The sequence below is a fragment of the Camelus bactrianus genome, chromosome 17 (assembly GCF_048773025.1).
Source record: "Camelus bactrianus isolate YW-2024 breed Bactrian camel chromosome 17, ASM4877302v1, whole genome shotgun sequence".
Lineage (NCBI taxonomy): Eukaryota > Metazoa > Chordata > Mammalia > Artiodactyla > Camelidae > Camelus > Camelus bactrianus.
Genome location: NC_133555.1, coordinates 11,377,616 through 11,397,630, shown reverse-complemented (window position 1 = coordinate 11,397,630; position 20,015 = coordinate 11,377,616). Strand labels below are relative to the sequence as shown.

Below are 20,015 nucleotides of genomic sequence, written 5' to 3'. Positions count from 1 at the left end.
TGGCAAATACGAAAAACCAAGTTCTTCGGCGTTCTCTTCTGCTTACAGAGCCAGTCGTTAAACATCTGCCATCACCCCAGTTCGCATGGTCAGCAGTGCAGGCAGTCAGCACTGTGAATCTACCAGTTATGGAGGGCTGACTGTATGCACTGTGCTCCACTAGCATTGAGGGAGCACCTGCCAATTTCAGTATCTTCGGGGGTCCTGGAGCCAATCTCCCCATGGACACCGGATGCCAAGGGCCGACTGTATGAACAGCCAGATTGTTTCTTGGGTGGTTCTGCTTTATTTGGCTGAGGTCCAAGTCTAGAGAGGATGGAGTGTCTTGTACACAGACCAGAAAGTTCAAGAAGCCATTTATACCCCCACCTGGAGAAAAGAAAGGGCTGTGGTATCCAGGCAAAGCATCATGAGAAGGAAACTTCCTGTTCTGAACTAAACTCCCGAGTTCTCTCCCAAAACAGGTGTCAATTCAACAAATATTGACTGAACATCTACTTTGTGCCGAGCACTGTGCTAGGTCCAAGGGATGTTCAAATCCATAATGCATCGTCGCTGCCTTCAGGAAACTGATGATCTAATAAATCGCTAGGAACCAGTGCTACCATTTCTTAACCAGTAGAATTCCAGAAGTCTCACAGTCTCTCTTAATTCAACAAGTATTTCTATCTCATAAGAAAGTTATTCATAATCAGATACGGCATTGCAATACTGTATGTACACTGTTTAACCGAGGACACAAATTTGTGTGAGTGTTTAGAACCTTATGCCAAGTATGATGAAATATCACTAACTTGGCCTGATACAGGAAGGTCAGAGTGATTACAGATATTTAAAAATGCACACTGTCTTATCTTTATACAGATGGGATAGCTCAAGGGAGGTTAACAAGGGCTTAGCAGCTGAAAGCTTTTAAAACATAAGAATGATTTTCAGCCAACACGTTAATTATTGTGCAAGAAGCCATGTTTCAAAATGGCTTTTAAAGTCTTTTTCTTTGGATAAGAAAGATTTCACCCATATCTACACAATTAATGTTTGGCTTTTCAAACCTTTATAAAGAAAAAAGGGCTGAGTCTGATCCTACTTGTTGGCAGAGAAAGTGTCAAGACATCTTGAAACGGCTCCTGTGCTTACAAGTGTTTGTCAGTTATCACAGTGCCCGAAATGCCAACATTAAAGATGTATTTCCCAGCCACACGAGGATGGATGAGATACTACTACGCAGAAATAGGACAGAACTCATTGCTGGTACTCAAAACTACCTGGGTGAATCTCAAGAGTATTTGATGACTGAAAAAAGAAATCTTATGTGAAATAAGACCATAATGTATGAGTATGTATGTGTGTATGTACATATGTTTGTGTGTGTGTATACATGTATATATACACATACATTATGTATATAATATATATATGACATTCTCAAAATGACCAAACTGAAGAGATGGAGAACAGATTAGTGGTTTCTAGGCATAGGAAGGACAGGCAGGAGGGGCCAGGTGTGGCTGTAGAGGGGTAGCATGGGGGAGATCTTTATGGTGATGGAAGTGTTCTGTATCTTGATTTCAGTGGTAGTTACAAAAGTTGAAGCAGTTGGTGAAATAACATAGAACGCTCCACACTGTGGCGAAGATCAGTTTCCCTGTGTGGATACTGCACTTTGCTCACATAAGATGTAACCGTGGTGGGGAGCTGAGGAAAGAGACACAGGGCCTCTCTGTATCATCTCTGCAACTTTCCGTGAATCTATAATTATTTCAAAATAAAAAGGGTTTTTTTATTGTTGTTTTTTTTTCAAACAGAAATATATTTTCTTGTCTCCAAGAGGGTTTTCAGCTTAAAATTCTCTAAAAATGGTGGCAGTAGTGGAGTTAGCGGGAATAGCAGAGAGGAGGAGCAGGTATAAGGTTCTTGCTCTGGGAAGATACTGATGTACAATATGTGTATTTCATTTAATCTTCAAAACTACCTTGTGACTGTCAGTACGATTAGTTCTGTTCTGTAATAACTTACCCAGGAGAGCAGGAGCCCATCAGGAAGGGCCATCGTGTTAGGAGGAACCTTGGGGAAACAGAGTGTTCAGTGAATTAGATCAAAACCAGCAGAGCAGAGTATCAGAATGGTTCTGATACTAGAATAGAAAAATCTCACTTTATAATTTGTTGAGAGTCTCTTTGTGAATACCATCCCTACTCCGAGAGGCTGATTTTTAATCAGCCATTCTGAAGCGGTGGACCTAGAAAGAAGAGTATTTTCCCTGCCGCCAGCCTTCTAGGTACCTGCCCAGCAAGCCAGGAGAAGTTTGGGGTTTCAAAATCTGATCCCAGCGACATCTCCTCAGTGGTGGAAATCCTTGAATGAATGCATTTGCTCTAGGTTTATTTTTATGGAGTGATGAGGTAATAGTTAAAGATAATAGATAAAGGTTAAAAATAATATGAATTTTGGAACTTCTGAAAGGGCCAGCCTTAATCCATCACCTGGCTTTGTTCCCAGGGGTGTTTCTACAGACTCTGATAGAACAGGCGCATGTAATTGCCCTCTCCTCTTCAATGACAGAGTAAAATATCACACCCATACATCTCCCAAGTGGGACTGCACTGCACATCTCGTTAAGGACTTAGCATTCTCTTGAAAAATGATACTACGGCACAACTTCAGTTTTCAAGGGTTCTGTCGGCCACTTAAAAATCCCCTTGACACGTGACCAAGAGTCATTTAATTAAGTCAAAGCAAACAGCTGAGAATTGCATAGACGGCTTCTCCCAGCCAGGTACTTGTCCTAGATAATGTAATGTTAATGTATTAAAGATCATTGATAAATAATAAAAAGTTGCATTTCCCACAGGAAGGCAGTCCTGTAGTGTGACTTAAACCAAGACTGGGAGAGCAGTGCCCTCTAGTAGTCCATGTAAGAAACATTGTCCTCTAAGTGCATGAGATTTAGCAAATGAGGATCTGCCAGGATTGGTGCTACTCTCAGACTCAAATGAGTTATTTGACAGTTGGTTTTATCTTTTCTGAGCTATTAGGAACTCACTGAAGTTTCACCTTCAATGTGCACTAATTTTTTTGCAGTACCTGCAAAGATTGGATTCTAGCAGTGCCCTTTTAGGACCTTACCAACAACTTTTAAAGCCTGATTCTCTAGAAATGTCAAATTGAACAGCCTCCTTTTGTTTTTCCTTCAGACCTCTCCTTGGGTTTGGGAATCAGAATAAATATAGGACACAGACACCAAAAAAAGCATCATCCCACAAGCATTAGGGTATCACAGGTGTGAAAGATGGTTACAAAATGGCAGAATGTTAAGAAACCCATTAATGGGTCTAGTATGCAAAAACAAATGAAAGTCTGACAGTTTTCCCCTAGAAAGCACTGCAGTTTATGGTGGCAACTGATAGATTCCCAGAGTTAGCTAACACTAGAAGTAAATTAAGCAAATTGAGTAAACAAAGAGAAAAAATTTAAATTTATGATTCCATTTTTATTAGTGAAAAACATGCCTAGAGATAAGGCAGTGTTATCTCTATGATATCCAAAAGATAACATGCACAACCTACAGTACAAATGCTTTGGAAACTGGAATGTGCATTTTCTGCCTTCTGTGTGGCTCATATCTTCCTATTTCAAATCCCATAAAAGCAATATACAGTTTTTTGAGAAATACACCCATGTGTTGTGCACAGTTTGATTTATGTAAACTCATTTCAAATGCAATTGCAGAATTCCTCCTGAACAGATGAAAAATGTCTGCCTAAAGTGATAAAAATATGTGTGTAAAAAGATGAAGTTTTAAGAAGGGATTTTTTTATATGTTAGAGATTTGTAACTATTTCACAAAATGCCTTTAAAAAAAAACTTCTGGGGACTTGATTTTTTTTTTTTTTACATTAACCTGTCAGTTCAGGTGTTAACCCAAGATGGGAATGAGTGTATTCTGCTACAAGAATCTTCTTGTATTGCAGATTAGCATGTGTGGGAGTGATAAATGGAGAAGTGATGTCAATGTAACAGATGCTGGCTTTGTCCATGTGTTTTACTAGTTCCAGCAACCAAACACAAAGCCCACTAACACAGGTCAACACAGCTACCCAAGGCAGAAGGCATACTGACCATGACTCCCAATCAGCCCCGTACTTTTCTTCTTGGCTCACTTTGGCCGCGTACTCTAACGTGGCGGTGTTCAGAGTGTGGTTCTCGTCAGTCTTTCTGTAGCTTGCGCTTGCTTTATAGGTTACCAATCTCAACTCTTTCTTCTTGCCTCTTCCAGCTTCCTTAATTCATTGAGCTGTCTTCATACACACACTCACACACACACACACTGAAGTCCTGTGTTGTGTGTAGTATTTGTCTATTAGGAATTTAAGCTGTCATTCTAATTATGCCAGCATATTTACTAGAATGATTATTGTTTTTGTCAGTATTCCTGTTACATAATATTGAGTAGGTCTGTCCTGACCTTATCTTTTTCCAGAACCCTATAATTTTTATTATGTGATTTTGCAGATCATACAAGGAATACATTTATCTCATTATAGCAAAAACATTTGTACTTGAACTCTACTTATTATCTGCAGTTATCATTATGGAATTACTCTCTGAGTTATAGAACCACCCCTCATGAATAAGGGACACAGATTGAGGTATCAATTGCCCAGAGTAAAACCAGCCTCAGGTGTATATTGCATCATCCCATTAAAAAGTAACCTTCTCATCTTTCTTTCTTTCTAGACCATGGAAATATTTCCACAACAAAAGCACTTAATACAGATTTAACTTGCTTCCTTTGAAGCCTGTTGTTTTTTTTTTTAATCAATTTAAAAATTACCACCATTCTCTGTACTCACATACATGCATACTCACTCCCTGTCCTCCTTTAAGTAATTTATGGTTATTATTTAAATTTCACATTCAACATGATAGGAAACCTTAAATTCCATCAAGTCAAACTGCAGTGAGTCTGAGATTTAAAATATGGGAAAATTAAGATTCTAGGAGATGAAGCCCTTCTCACAACAGATCCTAAAATATGTTAATTCAATTTATGCAGAAGAAAATGGAGATTTTTTCCAGAAGGCATCTTTTATATTTCTGTTAGGACACAGATGTATATCTTTTGTTTTAGGAAAGAAATAATTATTTAATGTTATTTCCACACAACTACACATTTGGTGTCAACATGAATGAATTTTCTGGAACACTGGTAGTGAGCACGGATTAGAGTTTTCTGAGAGCAAGTCACAGTGTCTCCCACAAGAGGCAAGCATTGCACTAGGCAGTAGTAGTGGGAAGCTGCACAAAGTCACTGTTTTTTAAGGAGACGCTCACATAGGGCAATAATACAGACATTTCAGCACGTCCTCTGACATAGACATGCACACAGTGCTGAGTCAGCGCAGAGACGGTAGCTATCAAAGAATGGATGCTTTAACCTACAAAATCAGAAAAATGCCTTATGAGCTTTTTTTGGTTTTGTCTTTCCCTTTTGCTTCCCTGAAATTTTTAAATATTTGTTCATTTGAACATGGAATGCTTTTTTAAAGAATCCCTCAGTAGGGTGATGAAATGTTCTGTGTCTTGATCTTCATGTTGGAGTATACCAGATTCATCAACTGTCTGCTTACAACTGGTACATCTTACTGTATACCAGTGATGCTTCAACTCTTCATCAACCCATCGCAGTTTCTAGGGCTACTGCCTTTACTTTGGAAAAAAATTTAATTTCCTCCCTTTGATGCTCAAGACAGCAGTAAGCGCATTACAGAAAGAAAAAACCTACAGAGAATGATCTAGTGGGGTTTTTCTTCCATAATAATCAACTCTTTTCTTTATTCTCTTCCAGCTGTGGGTCCGGATTTTTCAAGAACCCTCTTAAAAAGGGTAACTCTTGTCAAAGTGGGAGGTGAAGTTGTCATTGAGTGTAAGCCAAAAGCTTCTCCGAAACCTGTCTACACCTGGAAGAAAGGAAGGGACATATTAAGAGAAAATGAAAGGTATTATCTTGAACTATTTTTAATATTTGATTAGCCTATAATAATTTATTGGTCTGTGATTAATAGTTCTAGAGGAAGGAATTTACGATCTGCTCTTCATGGACTGAATGTTAATCAGAGAACTGAAGCTTTGGAAGAGGGTGGTAAATAAGGTGGTCTTTATACTCTCTCTTGATGTTAAGATTCTAGAAAGTCCTCCCTGCCTGAATTGATCACATGATCTCTGTTGAAGACTTTCATAGCTGCCCAAAGATGAGCAGCTGGAGTATCTTCTTTTATTTTAGCCAAAGATTTATTTGTAGATTTGCCCACTTTTCTCCATCCTACCTCCTTTTTGCATAAACATTCAATTCTTCTTTGTTATGACAACCCCTCCAATATTTGGCAGTGGCTGGTATATCTCGTTCGTCTCTCCTTTTCTAAAGCTAAATATCTCTAATTCCAAAACTCGTTCTCAAATAACATAGCTTTTATTTTTTCAATCATGTCTTTTTGAAGCAAAGTTTCAAGAAGAAACTTGTTTTGAAAAGTTTTTTTTTTTTTCTTTCTGAGGTCTAAACTCTTCACCTGTGTATTTCCTGTTATACGTGAATTATATTTAGAATGCATGTTGTTTATACAGTGTGGGGTTTCAGGTCATATTGTGACAAATGGTGAGTATCTCTGAAGACCTCTTCTTGGCTGTCACCTCTGTAAAATATCCCCACCCCTTCCTGTAATCTACTCAGTCTGTTGGAAAATGGTAATTATGCGTGAGTCTATGTCAGCCATAAGATGACATTTACCAGCTGTATACGTAATGATTTTAATTGATGCTAAAGGTCAAGTACTCAAGGTTGCAATGGGGAAGCCTGTTAAAACGTGTATGTATCTGCTTTACACCTGTACACCTTTGGATTTACACATGCAAAGTAGATCACCTCACTGATGTTGCTGTCCTTAAATGATTTTGCAAACAAACCTGATATAGTTTATAGATGGTGTAGTCACACATTAAATTCATAATATACATCTCTTTCTGACTTCCGTTTATCAAGAAAGCAGTATAGTTTACTCATTATTGGCATAGCTTGGAACTAAACCTAGAACTTGAGAGCCTCGTTTCTTATTTTGCCGTCTTAAACATCAGGTTCCTTTCCTGTTTGACCTCAGTATTTCCCCCAATATGGTATGTAAGATTACTTTTAGCAGTTAGGCATTTACTTTGATGTCTACTAAAACTTAATTGAAATATAACTAGTATGTACCGCATGTATTGCTTAGATTAGGCTACATTTAAAAAGTTTTAATATAACAATGATACAAAGAAAAAGTATTTTAAAAATTGTATGGATAATAGGCAGACCTGTCAAAAACCATGAATGAATGAAGTTTGAGTAACATGGGAAATCAGTCCAGAAGAGGCTAAACTTTGTCCCTGTCACAAGTAACCTGCAGGGTCTTAAAACAAGAGGCAATTTCTCATCCTGACTGTGTGCCCATCAGGGGTCTGCTGGGAGGCAGCTTGGCTTTGCTGCCCTGTAAAGCCACGACTGGTAGAACAGCCCTCTCTGGAACATTAGAACTGCAGAAGGAAAAGAGGGTGGCTATATATGTATGATGTCCTTAAAGCATCTGCCCGGAAGTGAAACACTTCATTTTCACATGTTTAATTGGCCAAGTCACATGGCTCTGCCCAAGTTCAACAACCCAGCAGGGAAATATAATCTTACAATATGCCTAGAAGAAAAGGAACAACCTACCGTTTTGAACAATGTTGGTAACTGCTTATCACTGCTATAACTTAACCGTGGTACATGTTGGTTAAATTACCTTTGGGAAAATGGTATATTGATATCAAGAATTCTATTTACTAAGTGGGTTTTAGAGACTCTTTCCACTACTTATCACCAAGCTATCTCACTCCAGTTTTTATCTTCTGATTTGATTGATAGGGCTCAAATATTGCTTCCACATTTCTATGGCACTTAAAGATACCTTTAAACCAAAGAGACTTCCCATCATTACTCAAGTCTTGGTATTTATCCCCTCACCTCCAGTGTCACCAGGCATGGCCCCAAACTCTCAGTGTTAGCACTTTTTCTCCGCATTCGTGCTGTGTTCTCACAGTTCTGCTTCTCCCTTCTCCTTCGCTTACAGTGTGTTAACAGATAGATTGATTTTCATTATGTAAATTAATCCAAAAGCTGGCCAAAAATAATTTAAAGGTGAATGGTGGAGACTTCCGCGTGTGGCAGATCCAAGGGCGACACCTGCCACTCTATTCGATTATCACCAAATGGAGATGCAGGTCAAGTGCCTCCCACCTTCTCATTTTTCAAGAGAAACTAGAAATGTGGACTTTTATTTGGACTATCTTAAATTTTAAAATTTTATTTATTTCCCCAATAATCAAAGAATTCTGCCATTTTCTCTTTTTTTCCTGATGATGGAGAAACATAATAAAGTGGATAATTGAACAAGAACAATTATATGTAGAATTAATGAGTGAAAAAGTTTAGAATTCTTATTTTAAGAAAAGACTGACATTGTTAGACCTGTAACACAAAATGCAAAAATCTTTGACTGTGTCCAGTGTTGAGTAGTAGTTTCTGATACACCGGCTGGTTAGCCCTAATTCTCTTTTGAGATTTGGAATCTTAAGCATCAAAAGGCAAATCTTCAACATTCCAATAAAAGATTATTAATCTCAAGTACAAAATACTGATAGAAACACAGTTTCAATGGGACAAATCTTTATGATCAGGTATCACTTTTTACAAATACTCTCCGTAGACTCTCTGTTTTGACAGACTTTGCCTAATGCTACCTTTTAAGTGATATTTAATTTCAAATGTAACTGACCAACTGCCTACAAATGAGTTTACAAAAAATATATATATATAAGAAACAACACTTTAAAATATTTAAATGTTTACCTTATTTAATCATACGGCGATATTGTAGTTATCTTGGTAGGTTAGGAATCAAAAATACTGGTTTAATGTTAACAAACGAAAAAAATTTTTAAATATGTTTGTATGTGCTTATTTTGGTTTCTCCAGGCTTTAGAAATTGAAATCACATTTACACTGGCCTTATCTATATTAAACCAGCCGACTAAATGAAAGATTTAATCTTCACTCTTTATAGCTTTGTTATTGTGTACGCAGCATGTCCATATACATAAATCATTTCTCGTTTTCTCATATATTTATCCAGCAATCAGAGTGTAGGCAACGTCAGACATTTAAAATAGGGATGACTTGTCACAAAGGTCCACGTACTTTAGTTCTCAGGGGAGGCCTCTAGTCACCGCCAAAGCAGGAGAATCATTTGGATTAATTGAGCAATTAAGCCTATTAACTGAATAAAGTTGATAATTTTGTTTACTTTTGGTTTCTAAACAGAAGGCACTTGAGGCAGATGAGGCTGAAGTTGATCTGTTTCAAACAAAAACATCAAAGTACAGAAATAGTAGAATCATTAATAAAAACCTAGGCTCCCAGTATGGTAAGGAGTCACAAAACCAACTTAGATGGACCCTTCTGGTGGTAAGCGGCAGACACCCAACTAGAAGCTGGCTTCAGTACGACAGGGAGCTCATGGCTCCACGTTTGAGAAGGGCAGGGATGGACTGTGACTTGAGGTGGGACAGGGCCCCCAGAGTGCCATCACGACAGGCTCGCTCTCTTCATCCCTCGCCAGGGCCTTCCTCTGCGGTGGCTCCATTTTCTGATAGGCTCTCTCCTCTCTCGGTGGTAGGGTGGCTGCCAGAAGCCCTCTGCTTCCCCTCTTTTCTAACTTCTCACAACAATTCCAGAATAGATGCTCATGGAATTGAATAAATCTGCCATGGTCAGTGCTCTTCCCTGCACTGGTCACGTGCAAGGGGGATGTGCTACGCCGATTAGGACATGGTCATGTGCTTACCCCAAGAGGCACATGGAGAAGCCCCGCATCAAACGTCATGGCCTGAGAAAGCACAGGGATTTCCCCAAAGAAATGAGGGTCCCTGCAACCAGAAGAAGAGTAAAAGGATTCTGGGCCGGGAGCAGTGTCCAGTTCCTACTACCATCATGGTGCCCAGCTTCCACTGCAGGGCAGGGACTCCCACAATGCCTGGACCCTCATCCTCCCCTGGTTACGTCTAAGACAGGGACCTGATTGTTAGATTATTTCTCATAACGTATATACTTATAATTTCCACCCATTGTTTTTGGCTTTGCTTTCTGAAGTTTTACTAAAAAATCTCATTCTTCACCACCACCCGTCTTCCCTCTATATACTGGCGAGTTACTCTCAAGTCTTCCTTCAGTACTTCTCCAAGCCCAAATGTCCCTGACAGTCTTCATATGACATGACGTGGACTCCTGTCACTGTCCCCATCATTTCTTTCAGTGTCTTTCTGAAAGCCAGAATTTAATTTGCCATTCAGAATTAAAACAGTATTAATAAGGGAATAAATAACTTCATCTCTCTAGCAAAGGATGATAATTATTATGATATGTCCCTAGAGAGGAACGGTTGTCTTTAATTTTCTTCTGTTGGTAAGGCAGGAGAGTGTGCATCACAGAAAGACCACTCCCTCCCAATGGTTATTTTTAAAAATTAACGTAATACTTAAAGGGGTAAACCTAGTTGTTTGGAAAATTCACTTAGACAAAACACTTTACTTCTCATTAAAGCAGAAGTGAGTGAAATGTTACCCGAGCTAAAATTGTGTAAATAAAGTGTTCTTATTCTTACTCATGCTTGAGAATATCTCACCTTCCTTTTAGACATTAGGCTAGTGCATTATGTTAAGTAATGGACAATAACTGAGTACAGATTTCCAAAAAGAATTCCATGCATGTCACAGGCATGGTTTCAGAACAAACTGGCCAACTCCAATTTCGATCGATGAACAGAACATTCATTGGGCGCTTGCCACTTGCTCAGCCCTCTGCTTGGCGCTGGGGATAGACAGACAGGAGAGACATAAACCCAGCTCTCAAAATGCTTATAGATCCGTGCAAGGGGCCCAGCAGCAAAATAACAATGTAAGGTTTTCAATAATCCTAGGGCACATGTTATAAAGGTGATAGACTTAGAAGGAACATTGAAAAATGTCGGCCAACAGTGCATTGTGGGAGCCTTGAATTTTATGTGTGTGGAGTTTACACTTTATCTGGAAGACCCCAGAGAGAACTGAAGGATTTTACGCAAGGGAATGCGCATTCATATGCGTGCTGCAGGGTTGCTCTGCCTGCACCGTGGAGGAGGGAAAAGATTAGGGAGGCGGAGAGACCAGTTGCAGGCAGGAGCCCAGGACGGAAATCAAAAGGCCTTCAATGATGTCAGTCTCCTGCGAGTAAAGGAGGGGAGACATAGATGGGCTTTTAAAGAGTCGAATTTAAAAGACTTAATGATGTGTTAAGTTGAAAGACTTTTAAAAGAAGGATAAAAAAAAGAAAATGACTCCCAGGATTCCACCTTGAGCAGGTAGATGGCAGTGCCATTTGCCACAATACTGAGTACAGAAAAAGCAAATCTGAGAGGGGACAATAAAGAGATTAATATTAGCATGGTAAATTTGAGGTGCTTGCAAGTGGAGATGCCATAGTCAAATGAGATTTCCCATTCAAGCGTCTCCCTCTCACTGCAGGCTTTTCCCACTAGCTTATTTCAAATTGTAAACTCCCCCATCCTCCCTCCTGCCTTGTATTTTCCATACTTCTTATCACCACCAATAATACTAACATATTCCCCTTGCAGTTTCATTATCTGTCTTCTCTACGCTCCACCTCATCAGAATGTAAATTCCATGAGAACAGAGGGTGTGTGTGTGTGTGTGTGTGTGTGTGTGTGGCTTAAGCAATACAAATTTAATATCTCACAGCCCTGGAGGTTGCAAATCTGAAATAGCTCCCCTTGGGCTAAAGTCACGTGTTCCTTCTGGAGGTTCTAGGGGAGAATCAGTGTCCAGTGCTCTAGAGGTCACCCGCGTCCCTCGGCTCACAGTCCCTTCCTCCGTCTACTTTGAAGGACTCTCGTGGTTTCTTAGAGCCCTGTGTGCTTATCCCATCCTGTGACAGAAGCGTGTAGGACAGTGGTTGGTGTAGAATGAGGGCTCGGTGAGTGAATGTCCCATAGGAAATTGGCATACGAGTCTGAGTTACTCAAAGGCAGAGACCTGGATCTCACCAGCCATTAGAAGCTGTGGAGTGAATGTGTGCACCCAGGGGGAGCTATAGGAATGAGAATACCTTTGAACCAGAGGATGGAGCCCTGGGGAACAGCCACATGCAGAGAGACCCCCCCTGGGAGGACTGAGACAGGGGATCAGAGACGTGGGGGAACAACCAGCAGAATGAGATTCACAGAAACCAAGGGAGCAGAAAGCTTCAGGAAGCAGCAAGTGCTTGGTGCTTCTAAGAAGGTCCAACAAAATAACAGCTCAAAGATGACCGCTGGAAATAGGAACCTGGACGTCACCTTGGGCTAGATCACTTTTAGGTCACTGTGGGCATGTTTTAAAGACACAGTAAAGTGGTATGATCATCCGTATTCTGAGGCATTTCTTCTCCGACTGAAATACACATGTAGGTTTGCCTGACCACTGCCCCCTACCCACGGTATCATCAGGTCAGGTCGAACATTCTGTGAGCATATTCAACCCAAATAGGAATAAAATTCATGTATCTTGTCCAGAGACGTTGAAATCTTCCTCCAAGGTGACATGAGATCATTGCCCTAATTTGCCTCTCTTTCCAAAGGCCTTTGGAAGAGCTGAAATTCGTGTAATAGACGTAGGGAAATCCCAGCGCAGGGCGGCAAAACTTCATGTTGTGTCTAAGGTGTGAATCCCGGCAGTCTGGGAGGTAGAGCAAACGTGATGGCAGGTATTTGCCCAGAAGGCCGATCTAATCCTTGCGTGGAAAGGAAAGTTTATTGCCTCAGGCATTCTGTTTCTCTTCCGGAGGCAGAGTGTCTATATCTGTGCTCTTAATGAGAAACCTGCCCTCAGGATATCTCTTACAGTTGCTGCAGAGCCATACAGCTCTGTTATTAGGAATTCTGCCCTAGGGAACAATTATGTTATTGCAATAATTAGACGCAGTTCATCTCCATAATAATGGAAATCCTGCCTTGGAGGCAAAACAACATCAAAGCAACTCGAGCATCATTGCTCTAGATAGAATCCGTTGCCCCGCTTATTGGTAGTACTAAATCATTTTAATTTTGCATGTGCAGTCCTGGAAACACACAGAGCTTATCCTGCTCTCCAAATTCAGACCTGGAACTTCCCCATTACTTTGGTTTGTCTCTCCTAGAGCCATGCATAAAATAGTTATGGCTTTCAGCTCCCGTGAAGAGCAGTTGCAGAAGAGTTTAGAGCCATTTGTTTGTAAGTGTTTGTAATGATGCACAGACCCCGTCCGGTGCAGACCCCATGAACTTCACCCTCAGCCACCAGCCTTTTCTCCCTCAGTCTGGTGTGTCGTGTGTGCTGTCGTGTGGTCAGAGGTTATAAAGTGATGTCCAGATTCAGGCAGGGACCCACACCAGCTGTTCTACTCATGCGGTCATGGTACTGGCTATACCTCAGGATATGCTGAGAAGAGAACTGAGTTTTTATAGGGCAGTATTTAAAATAAGGGCCCCAAGCTAAACAGAACACCTGATAAAATCCTTCCAGGGGTCTCGAGACCCACATCGATCCTCAGTCAGCCCTCTGCCCCTGTCCTGGTTCTGCCCTTGCTACCTCTTGTATGGACTTCGCAGCTGTTAAACTAACCTCTTAACTGGCTTATTTGGAACCAGCCCTCGCTCAAACCTGCCACAAGACGAAACCTCCCACATCATATCTCTGATAAATTCAAAGCAATAAACATTTGTCACACGCTTCCTCCGTACGAGACACGTTTGATGTGATGAACATAACCTAATTTAAATCAGGGTTCTGCAGGCGGCATTTAAAAAGGGACAGAAAAGTCTCCTTCCTTTTATTTTCATCTTATTACCGATACAAATTTTATTTTTTAACAATGTATAAAATACCATTTTATAGTCATAGTGAGCTCAAGAGCTCACACGTCCCTGGGGAGCAGACAGAGTTAGGGAATGGTTTTGGCAGGAGTCTCCATGCTTCTTTTAAATTGTTTCTCATTCTTGCTCAGTTGAGTTCGTTGTGTGTACTCACAAAGCATCTGTGGGGACTTACTGCCTAGCCATCTGGGAAATCACTTGACCTTCCTAGGGCAGTGTCTCTCCATCCTTCAGGCAGATCCAGAGGTAGTTCCCAAATTCAGGTCTGCAGACCGGTGCGAGCAGACTGCAGCAGGACCAATGGACGTACATTTGTAAGTGCAAGATCTCACTCTCCATCTCAGAACGAATTCTGAGGTGAGACCCAGGAATCTGGATTTAAGTTTCCCGGGTGATTCCAATTCACAGCCAGATGTGACACTATGTGAGTGGCTTCCCATTAACCTCAGGACAGACAGCCCCTCGCATGACCAGCAAGACCCCAAACTGGTCAGGCTCCCAGTTGCCGTCCTACCCCCTGCTCTCTCTTATCTCCCTCATCCTTACTTCATGAGTTGTGTGGACCTCCTGTCAGTTCTTCAAATGACCTTATTCCTCCTGCCATAAAGCTCTTCTACAACCTATTCTTTTTGCTCAAAACACTCTTGTCCGGGGTTTGACAAACTGCAGCCCACGGGCCACACCCAGCCCACCATCTGTGCTGGCACAGCCTGCGAGCTTGAGAAGGGTTTTATGTTTTCAAACGGTAGGAAATAAATAAAAAGAAAAATCGCCTTTTGCATTTGATGCATGAAAGTTCAATGAAAATCAAATTTCAGGGTCCACAAATGGAGTTTAATTGGACACAGCGCCACACTCATTCCTCAGTGGTTTGTCTGGGCTGCTTTTGCGCTACAGTGGGGCAGGGTTGAGGAGTTCCAGCAGAAACCACCTGGCCTGCAAAGCCTCCAATATTTACTGTCTGACCCTTGCCAGAAAAACGTTTGCTGCCTCCCTCCAACTCGTGGCACGTTTCTGGAAACAAGGGGTATTAAAATAACTAACAGGAATGCAACCTTCTCTTTCCTTGGCTTTCTTATTTTGGTTTTATTGTGGTTTGCTGCATCTTTTACCTTTTCTTTGTGACTTACCTCTTGGTTAAACTGTCCGTTTTACTGAGCCCATCTGGTGCAAAATAAAGAGGAGGTAAATTTGGTTGGAGGCCTAAATGCTGTTCCTTTGCATCTCTAGAGCGGTGGCTCCCACATTTTGCTGGAGCGAACTTTTTTTCATGCCCCCAGAGCCTTGAACTCCCTGGAGAAATCAGGAGAGGGAGCTCCACAGTGAAGACACAGAAGGTGGGGATCCAGGGGAAAGTGCATGTCTAGTCTTCTTCCCACATTTCTGGAAAACCAGGAAAAGAATGGAGTGATGGGAAGTCATCACCCCAGGCTGGCCATCTGTGGTTTACACTGAGTGGTTTGCAGAAGGGTTCTCATTTGAATTTTATGACTTACAAATTCTTTTAAAAATGATACATGGCCGAGTTCAGTTGAAGGAGAGAGAAGATAGAAATCTCAAGACACATGAAACAATTTGAGAAACCACAGCTAAAGTACCAATTAACATAATATCTTCCCAACAGAAACAGGCGGCAGTGCTCAGGGAACCCACAGAGAAGAGACTCTGGGGGTCAGGCAGGGTCGGCCAGAATTGGCTTCTAACAGGAAGTGAACGTTAGCAGTTGTGAAGGAAAATGGTCCACGTAGGGAGGCAGATGGGAAAGGGGGACGACTCCATGTTGGAGCTTGTGGATGTGCAAGATTAGGGGACAGATATGAGCAAGTCTCATCCAAGAAACGAGGGCAGAAGAGGCAGCCAGCCAAGGGGAAGACTTGGTGTCGGCCGCGTTAAATGGAAGAGATGGCACAATCTTCAGTAGGGAGATGCTTCAGGTTTCTCAACCAGAGATGATTAACATTATGAAATAACATTGGCAGATATAAAATAATAGTGACGGAAGCACTGAGAGGCAGGTTGGCTATGAAGAAGCTCAGGAAATCTCACTATTAAGTTGAAATGAGACTTTGCTCTCCCTTTATGTCACCGGCGCATTCGTGAGTGCACCTTGTGCTTTGGGGATCCTTGAGGATTCCGGACACTGATTGCTTTGGCTTTTTTTGTGTATTTCCTGGTTGTCTGGTGGCCATCATTTCCCTCTCATGCATTAATAACAATAATACCTGGCTTTTTTTTTTCCAGCCTTTACTCTGCCCTCTGCTAAACATTTTGTATGTGTTCTCTTTTAGTCCTCAGAAAAACATTATGAGATCAGTCCTATTTTTAACCCCATGTTTTTGTTAAGGAAATATAGGTCCAAAGAGGGTATCTACCTTACCTCGGTTTACAGAGCTTTGTGGTTTTAGAGCTGGGATTCAAACCCATGTCTCACCTATTCCAGAAGACATGTCTCCACCAGCTTTGCTCGAAGGACAAAACATTAGCCACTTCTCTCTACTGCAAAGAGAACACGGAATCTGGTTGTAAGTCAATCAATTATTAATAAAAATAAACCTCTGCTTTCACTACTTCCCTTTTAAAACTGGACTATTGCTGATGCCTTTACAATGAATAGGGTGGCTGGCCAGAAGCAGCTTTTACTGTGACACAATTCGTATTTTCAGTAATAAATTGACAGCCTGCAGGTCCAGAGCTTTGTAATTTCCTGGGGGAGAGGAGACATAATGGTCTGCTCTCAGGGCTGGGTTACAACCAGCTTAAGCCCCTCAGAGAAGAGGTAAATTAAGTCCTTGAACTACCTCCGCTGTGCCTTTGTTCAGAGAGAATAGCTCTGTGTCATCAAATAGATTTAAGTGATCATGGAAATATTCAAACCGAAGTGGCATGTAATTAAAAGCAATTAGAACTGAAGTGATATGACTGGATACTCAAACCCGAAAGGCGGCATTTGTGCCTCCTCGGCAGAGAGAAGGCAGGAAGGCAGGCAATTCGGGTTCCTCCTCACTTTGTCATCTCAAGCAATCAAATCTGCTAGACCGCTTAGAGGTGTAGGCACTATGTAAATACTGAAGGGCGAGTGTCTTGTGCTGTGTTTGACCCTATATTTCTGCAGTGCAGTATTGCCCTCATATTTCAGTCACAGATATGCCGAGTTAATTAGGTCTCTACTAGTAAATATCCATCATGGTGTTTCTAAATCCCTTTTGCCAAATGATCTAATTAGAGCAACACTTGGCTCTCTATATAATTACAACATATGGCACCTAGAGGGTACATATAGTAGAATTATAGGTTGCCTGATGAGAAATCCAGGTGGTGGATAAAAGACTCTATTAAACAAAGTTGCTGTGTGTGTGTGTGTGTGTGTGTTTTAATGCATACAATTCCTCCTCCTCTCCCCAGAATAAGAAATATTTTGTAATTCAACTGTCCTTCCTTTATGAAACATAATTATGTCATAGAACAGGAGTTTTAAGCTTTTTAATGAAACAAATCATCGATAATATTAGAATAAATTAGTTAACCCTCCATGACTCTAAAAATGATCAAGTGTAGTAAGTTGTCAATGCTGAAAGCCACTCTGTATCAGATGATCCATTTTATGGAATGCATTCCTCCCTCCAAGCAAGATTATTTCCTTAAATGCGGCAAAATATATAACAAAAGTAGCACTGAATCCTTTGACCAATAAGAAAAAAAGGGTTTCTTAATGCTTACTTATAGTCTCTGGAAGTAGACTAACCAGTTTGGGTAGATGATGAGTTCAGCGTCAGAGTGCTGAATTTGAAAGGCTTATCATGAGGAGGTTCCCGAACCTCGCTCGGATGGGCTTGACAGAGCCAGTGGTGCGCGTCTCTTTCCAGGACTGTGTTCAGTGAGGTCACAGTGGCAGCTTGACATTGACCATAGTGGGAATATTTGCACCATGGAAATTGGCACATGTCAGGGCATTTTTTTCCATAGACAGCCAGTTGCTAAACACTTACCAGAACATCATTACTTGTGGGACATAGCACAGCTCAGAGCGGAGGTGCCAGTTTGGAGTTCGTGGGAGAGACTAAGACGAGACACCTAGCTTTCCAGCTCATCTTCTTTGAAGTGATGAGGGTGAATACACTTCATTGAGAGAAAATGGAGGAAGAAAAGCATTCTGGTTAGATGCTTTTGAATTGTGTCGAGTGCAAGAGAGGGACAGAGAAGCCCCAAGATTTCATCAGAAAACTAAGAGGGGAACCAGGAAACTGGGATGTTGTAAAATTCCAAGTAAAAAAGTATCATAAATGGTAATATTTGACCTTGTCAGGTGTCACTGAGAGGTCATAGAGAATGAGGACCTCAGGCTATATATGGAGCAGTGATAATGAAGGCAAACTAACCTTGAAATAAACACTTTGAACAAAAGCAAAAGCTCTCCTGGCTGGATAAGCAGCTGGATGCAGTAACTGCTTTTTGCAGATGTCAAGTGGTGAAAAGAGGAAGATTGGCTATGCACTGGAGGAGGCTGGGATCCCTGAGGCAAGGATCTTAATAGGATAGAGGACGCTGGGGCATCTTGATAGCCTGAGGGGAGTCACATCATGGTAAAGAAGGAGTTAAAGATATAAGGGAGGGGAGATGCTCTCAAGGAGACAGGAGGGTATTGGACCTGAAATCAATTATTATGGGAAAGAAGGATGAACCTGTCTTCTCTGACTGTGGGAAGGAAGAGAGGGTGGGTGAGGGCACAGAGAAATAAATGTGAAAGAGGGAGGTGAGGAATTTCATAGAATATGGCCTTGACCATGATCTCAATAAAATGGCAATGGGGGGTTGGGGGGTGATTGCGTGCTTGAGAGAAAGAGACATCTGGACTGTCTTCTACGCATCTTGTGATAGAAATCAGATAAGATTTGGATTGTGCTTTTTATATTTTCAGTTGCTTCCGCACACATTGACTTTCCCATATATTGATTTGCTCTAAAGGGTTTTATTCCAAAAGAGGTGGTTTGTTCCAAAGGATGCATAAAGTTGTTACAGAAAAAAATGAAGCTGACTGCTCTTAATGCCAAGAAAAACAGTTTTCAGGTGAATTCAATATGTTCTGACTCAGAACAAAACAGTGCACTTTAAAATTACCATGACCCTTTCTCATTTTCTCAAGGACTCTCACTCTTTGAGTCACCCCTGCTCTTTCCTTCGTCCTCAGACTCTTCCTTCTCGTTCCCTTTCTTTCGGATCATCCTGCTCAGCATATCCACACCTTCCTCATCTGCTTAGCCTCCTTTGCGCTCCTGTGCTTCGGCCCTGACCCTAGGCGATCCCATCTCCTCCCATGGCTTTACACACCATCCAGACTGACAACTCCCAAATGCACACATTCAGTCCAGGATTGAGCAATTTGGGCTTACCATGCCCCAAACAGAATTCATTCCAGCCACCTACCTCCACCCTAAAACCTGTTCTTCTGCTTACACCATCTCCATCTGGTTGCTCCAGCCAGAAACCTAGAAATCATCTTCGATTTCCCTCTTTCAGCATCCCACGTATCCAGTGCTTTAGTAAATTTTATAAATTCTGCTTCCAAAGAATGTATAGCATCTACCTCCTTTCCGTCTGCATTGCCAGGGCCCCCGCCCAGCCACCATCATCTCTTGTTGGGTTGTTCCAGCAGCCTCTGTCTTAGTCCATCCGAACTGCTCTAACAAAGACATGGTCGGCTGGGTGGCTTAAACAGCAAGCCCTTATGTCTCACAGTTCTGGAGGCCGGGAAGTCCAAGATCAAGGTGTCTGCAGTTTCGGTGCCTGGTGAGGACCCACTTCCTGGGTCATAGACAGCCGTCTTCTCACTCTAACCTGACATGGCAGAGAGAGAGGAGGAGTCCTCTGGGTGCTAGTCCCGTTCATGAGGGCTTCACTTTATGACCTAATCATCTTCCAAAGCCCCACCTGCTAAAGCTGTCACATTGAGGGTTAGGATTACAGCATATGAATTTTGAGAAGACGCATTCAGTCCATAACACCCCTCAA

At 41.5% G+C, this 20,015-nt stretch overlaps 1 protein-coding gene across 5 annotated transcripts in view; it reads left to right on the top strand.

Moving 5' to 3' along the window:
* The window catches only part of CNTN4 (contactin 4), an 814,349-nt gene that overhangs the window by 687,505 nt on the left and 106,829 nt on the right, over nucleotides 1-20,015 (top strand). For all 5 annotated transcript variants that reach the window (XM_074344450.1, XM_074344446.1, XM_074344447.1 and 2 more), the window contains one exon: nucleotides 5,849-5,999. In XM_074344450.1, coding sequence (XP_074200551.1) covers nucleotides 5,849-5,999 — 151 coding nt within the window. The remainder of the gene's footprint in view (nucleotides 1-5,848; nucleotides 6,000-20,015) is intronic.